General features: G+C 59.4%; 1 protein-coding gene across 1 annotated transcript in view; it reads right to left on the reverse strand.

Annotated features, from left to right (window-relative positions):
- Nucleotides 1–553, reverse strand: part of CBFA2T2 (CBFA2/RUNX1 partner transcriptional co-repressor 2) — a 63,578-nt gene extending 63,025 nt beyond the window's left edge. The window contains exon 1 of the mRNA XM_066978084.1: nucleotides 396–553. Coding sequence (XP_066834185.1) covers nucleotides 396–423 — 28 coding nt within the window. The 5' untranslated portion in view covers nucleotides 424–553. The remainder of the gene's footprint in view (nucleotides 1–395) is intronic.
- Nucleotides 554–6,000: the final 5,447 nt, after the last annotated feature.

Genomic DNA, 6,000 nt, shown 5'->3' on the forward strand with positions numbered 1-6,000 from the left:
CCCCGCTGCTTTGCCTGGCGGCAATAAACCGCATGCTAGTTAAACGTGCACTAACACAACACACACACCGGTAATATCCGTGTACACCAGTATACATCCATATACATCCGTATACATCTATATACGTCCATATACACCCACATACACCCATATACACCCACATGCACGCACACCAAGCCTGTGTGCGGCCGCAGCGGGGCACCCCGGGCATGCAGCGCAGCCCAGCCCGGCCCAGCCCGGCCCAGCCCCGCGCGGTACCGGCGCTGCCCCGGCCGCCCCCCCCCCGGTCCCCCCCGGCCCCCGGCCGTGCCGAGGCAGCCCCGGTGCCGCCCCCGCTCCGTGCCGGCCCCGCTAGGCCCGCCGAGCCCCCCCCGCCCCGCCGCCGCGGCTCTTACACTGGCAGCCTCCCGGGATCCCCACCATCGCCCGGCTCCTCGCCGGCGCCACGGCCCGGCCCGGCCCGGCCCCTCGCCGCCTTCTCCCGCTCCCGGCGCGGCCCGAGCGGCCCGGCCCGGCCCGGCCCTGCCCGCCTCTCGGCGTGACGCGGCCGGGGGCGCGGCCTGCCCCGGCCCGGCCGCCCGGGAAGGGCCGCGGCGGCGGCGGTGGCGGTGGCGGCGGCGGGGCCGGGCCGGGGGCGCTGCCGCGGGGGCTCCCCGTGGGGCTGAGGGGAAGGCGCGGAGCTAAACGCGGGGAGCCCCGGGAGCTGCTGCCCCCGGAGGGCTGTGAGGAGAAGGGGAGAGCCCGCCCAGGGCCTGCCTGCGAGGGGCGGCGGCACGGCGGGGCCCCCGGGGTGTGTGCCCCCGCGGTGCTGTGCCCCCGCGGAGCCAGCTGCCCCCACGGGCCGGTGGAAGGACTCAGACCACAAAGCCGCCCGGGCCGGGCTCCCTTCCCCAAAATAAAGCGCTGACACCACGATACGGGGCGTTGCATCTCGTTCTAGATAACTCGTTCAAATAAGAATCAGAAAAGGGGCAGTATTCATGCTTTTATGAGGATTTAATTGTAAATTGTATTCTAGCGTTGATTTTTGGAACCTCCAGACCGATCTCGCCTTGCCTGCCAGCGCCGCGCTGCTCTCCTGGCCGTGCAGAGCCTCCCCACAGCGCCCAGCGTAACCCAGGGACGTGACGGTGCCCAGCAAACGCCGCACCGTGCGCAGGGCCCTGGCTCCGGCCTGGGGACAACGCTGGGGGACAGACGCGGTGCTGCCCACACGCTGCTGCGTGTTTGGGGAACTCCGTGGTGCTTGAAGGGCAACTGGGATGAAGAGCGCGGCTCTTCGGCAAGGACGGCCACGGCTAACCGCTCAGGCCTTCCTCCGTGCGGAGCGGGCTGAGGAGCTCTGTCACCAGCCCGTGAGGTGAGGTGTCACTTTGCTGCCGAGGGACTTTTGTGTGCCAGCAGCTCTCCCATGGGCCTGGCCCATCTCCCGTCACCTCTGTCTGCAAATTCCCCACGGAGTCCGCACACAGAAAAAACTCATTTAGACAGACTCATGAAATGAAGCTAAGTCAAAGACCTGAAATGGGGATGTTTAAACTCTGGCGGAGTCCAAAGCTTGGGTGCCATTTCCCTCTGGTAGGTACCTCCAAGCCCAGAAATGGTGGAATTTTGGATCACAAAAGCTTCGCTAAGTGTCTGTGAGTTCCGCCCGGGGTTTGTCAAGGCCGCACGTGCAGCAGCAGCCCTGTGCTGACAGCTGGCCAGCATCTGAAAACAAAGCGTGAGGCTGCTCCTGTCCTGAAGGAATTTGCCCTGAGAGGTTCTCCGGGGGCACTGCAGGTAGGACAGCTGGGTCAGGGACTTCCCAGCAGACCTAAAAGAAAGTAGCTGCACGTCTGCAAATTGGGTTATAGCTGGGGTTTCTGTTCCCATCAATAAAATACACGTGGCCCTGGAAGCAGGGTCAGGACCCAGTCTCCTGTCCTGGGTTGATGCCACGCCACCAGTTGGCAAGTCATGCTGGTACCAGTGTGCCTGTGGCTCTTTGCTTCCTGCAGTCCAGTGGCTCAGCCCTTGCAGGGCTCCTAGCCAGTGGAGGGGACCTCTTGGGATGGAGAAGGACACGCAGACTGCCCACCCTAAGCACCATTAAGTCTCTGCCTTTACGAACAAGGCAACGAGGGCTGTGAGCCCTGTGCAGCTCTGGGGAAGAAAAGGCAGGAGCCCCTGCCTCCGGCCGTGGGCCGGGGCTGCTATTTCCCAGTAGGACCACGCTCCCAGCAAACGGGGTGTGAATCCCCCCAGTTCTGCACTGGTTGGTCCTGGTCAGGCGCCCACGGAAAGCACAGCTGTGGGTGAGCTGCTGTGCTCTGGTTGAGAGCAGCTTTGTTGGAGTTTGCTGGCATCTCTCAGGTCCAGAAGTCCCATGATGGAGCAGATCCAAACTTGCTCTAACACGACAGGAACAGCCGTCTAGTCGCATCGTTCTCGATTTAACTTTGTGGCTTTGCCTGCTCCCATGGAGAGACACTAGCACTTCGCCATCCCAGCCCGTCCATCAGCACCTGCATCCCCCCCATGGCTCTTATCTCTGGCCACGCTGGCTGCGGCTTGACTCTGGCCCCTGCTTATCACCGCTTTCATTTCGGTGTCATCTACAGCCTTCCTGTGGCCAAATTTACCCCAGCGAGGCAGAGAGTGCTGTTGTGTGGGGTGCTGATAGGGGTTTTGTTTTAACTTGGCTGGTCTCCAAAGCCAATGAAACCCCTAGGAGAGCAGCAGGCTGGGCTCCATCCTTGGGGCAGCCTCCCAAAGGCTTCACCAACGTGATGGGAGCAGCTCCCAAATCACCCGGCTGTTCTCCCCATCCACGTCCCAGTGTCTCCCCAAGCCTCCCAGGAGAGTTTGCCTGCCCTGGAGCCCTCCACATGCCCCAGGGCAGAAGAGGAGGTGGGAACAGCCGTGCTGACGGCGTGGGGCTGTCCCTGCCCTGCTCCGTGTCCCAACCATCCCGGACACCGTGGCCTTGGGGGACATGCCCTGCCTTGAGGTGTCACTGCTAGGGACGTGGAGGATGCGAGGAGGGCTGGGGCAGTGATGCAGAGCATCCCATCTCCCTGGGAAAAGCTTTGAGGGAGAAGCTGATGTATGCTCATCTTTCTGGTAAGCAGCCCTGGTGTTGCCAAAGGTGAAGCCATGGGTACAAACCGGCTCCGCTGCGGGCTTTGTATTGTTCTGGTATTTCTAAAGGTGAAACAGCCACAGAGGAAAACCTCAAAGACGAAAGGACTGTGCCACATATCCCTCATAATGCCAGGGTAGTGTCAGGGCATGGTGCATACAGGGGCTAGTCTTGCAGATCTCAAGACCTATGGACGATATAGGAGCTCAGGACAGCAGCTCTGGGGACAATTCCTTACTTACACGCGGCTGCCTCGCAGAAATGAGCTCATGTGCTACACGTGTCACCCTGCCGCTCCTCCATCCAGCATCTTCCACAGCGATGGGGAGCTGTTCTGTGCTGATGGGGAGCTGTTCTGAGGTTTCTGTATGTCCCTGAAATGGGCTTGCACATTAGAGAAGATGCTCCATGGGCACATGGACTGTGTTTGGAGCCCTTTTCATTGTGTCATTTGAAAGGGATGTATTTGGGACAAGAGACAGACAATTTCTCAGCCCAGTGGTGTATGTGGGTACACAACCTAGAGAGGAAGTTATGTGTGTATAAATACATAGGTATGTAGCACGTCTGACTGAGCACCCACAGTTTTGCAAAGAGCATTTTTAGGACTACAAATACACAGTCACCATATATGTGATATATCTATGGTCAGTAAAACACAAAAACACTAAATATTCAGACCACAAAATCACGCACTACACAAGTCAGGAAATGCTCCCGTCCCCTTTAACCGTGTGATCACATTTAGCTGTATACCAGACAAACGATCAAGTCACAGACTATGATTTTCCATGTATGTGATTTTCTTTGGTGCACAGGTGAACGGAAGGACAGATCGTTTCGAGGACAGATCGTTTCATTTCTGTTCGCTGCCCCACCACATCCCCAGCCGTCCCTGAGCACCCGTGTGAAGCACCCTTCTGGCCTTGGCCCTCTTCCACGCACTGTGCTCCTCCCAGCTCCTGCTCCAGCTGCTGCAGAGGTCCTACCAAACCTTCCTGCATCGCATGGCCTCGAGTCCCCCTCTACACCGAAACGACGAAGGGGACTTCAGATGGAAGCTCAGGCTCCGGGTGCAGGACTTTGCAGCCTTGCTCCTGTCCTTCCAAAGCGCGTGTTAGTGTGATGCCCCCCCCCAGGAGATGCCCTGTGCAGCAGGGTACGGACCGAGGTGGGCCAGCAGCAGGGCTGAAACGTGTTCAGATCCCGCCTGGTGAAGCTGGTGAGGTAGCTGAGAGCAGCTGAAGGTTGTCGTCCCCTGCAGACCCACGTCCAGGTGGGGAGCAGGACGCTGAGCCACGGGTAGGGGAGGTCCTGGCTGGTGGCCATGGCCCTGGGCTGGAGGGAGCGCTCTGGGGCAAGGACTCCGGGGGCTGTTCTTGCTCCCCACAGCTCAGCTCCTTCAGCCTTGTCCTGACTCTTCCTCACCCTTTGCTGTCCCCTCCCAGGTCCTCACCCTCCCTCTAAGGGGCAGTGAATCTATCAGCAAGGATTAATGGGTTCCATCAAAGAATGGCAAACACAGAGCAGGAGGGAAAGTTGTTTGGACATCTCTCACTTCACAGGCGTGCGTAGCTCTAAAAATGCTGAAGAAAGAGTGATTACTGCCATAAAAATGAGTGGGAAATGAGATAAAGGGTTTATCTCACAGGCCAGGTCATGGCAGAGTTACCTGCCTGCATCCTTCGCTACAGACTGGTTTTCAAGACAAGGCAAAATGGAAAGTTTAGCGCAAGAATCACAACAATGGAGAAAGAAAAGAGAGGCAAACAGCATCAGAGCAGGGCTGGAGCCTGGTGGTTTCCCAAGGCCGGTCCTGGCATCTGCTTCTCATTGGTGGCGCTGGTGACCTGGGCTGGAACGAGCTTTTGGGCAAAGACGCGCCTGTTCTGGCTTCCCACAGCTCAGCTCCTGATTTCCCACTAAGCGAATTCCTGAATTCCTCGCTGAGGAAACGCAGCCTTGCTCAGGGTGCTCAGTGCCGGAGCTGGGGGTTTCCCTCCCGGTCTCCACCACCCAACAGAACCCGATGACCTCTGCAGAGCCGGCGTGCCGCCCAGCCCCGCAGCCCTGCTCCTGACAACATTTCTTGGGTCATCGCGTGGCTTTGGTCGTGGTGCTGAGCCCCGTGGCTCGGCTTGGCGCCCGCTGCAAGCTCTGCTCTCTTCCTCCTCCGTACGCTGCCGGCTGCAGTGCCCAGACCCCACCAGATGCCGAGGGGACCAGCGGGGCTGCCAGGAGCACCTGCAGCAGGCAGGCATCCCCGCCGCAGCCCTCGCGAGCCCACTGCTCCCTCCTCGTGCCACCCTTGGAATTGGGATGGCCTCGGCACCACGGCGTGCATCGCGCCCGCTCGCAGCACCCGTGCCGCTCGGGGACCCGCAGGACACCTCCAACTCCCGGCAGCGGTCCCCAGCCCCCTGCTCCCGTCCTGAAGCAGCGCTGAGCCCAGCCCGTGCCTCGCCACGCAGGCTGCCTGCCATCTGGCACGAGCAGGGCCGAGTGGAGTTAAATAAATGTTAAATACACACTAATACCATGTGACAACTAGCGAAAGGCAATGACTTCAAGCTTGAAGAGTCTGGTTATGTAAACAGCATCCTGAAATTAATATTTACCTTTTAAAGCAAACAGATATTTGGGGTGTTTCATAGTCTTTCTGCCTAGCAGATGCCAAAAACAACAGCTTGGTACTGCAGGGAATTGGCTTGACAGCTCAGGGGACGGTGAACTCCCCAGCAGCCTCCAGACTGTGAGGTCAGGACCGGTCCCTCTCTTTTCAAGCAGCTAAACTCTCACAAGCACCAGATTAATCTTTGCTCAGGGGCTGCAACCCCTAACGAGGAGCAGGAGCGGGGAGCGCAGATTCACGCAGC

The sequence above is a fragment of the Anser cygnoides genome, chromosome 16 (genome assembly GCF_040182565.1).
Source record: "Anser cygnoides isolate HZ-2024a breed goose chromosome 16, Taihu_goose_T2T_genome, whole genome shotgun sequence".
NCBI lineage: Eukaryota > Metazoa > Chordata > Aves > Anseriformes > Anatidae > Anser > Anser cygnoides.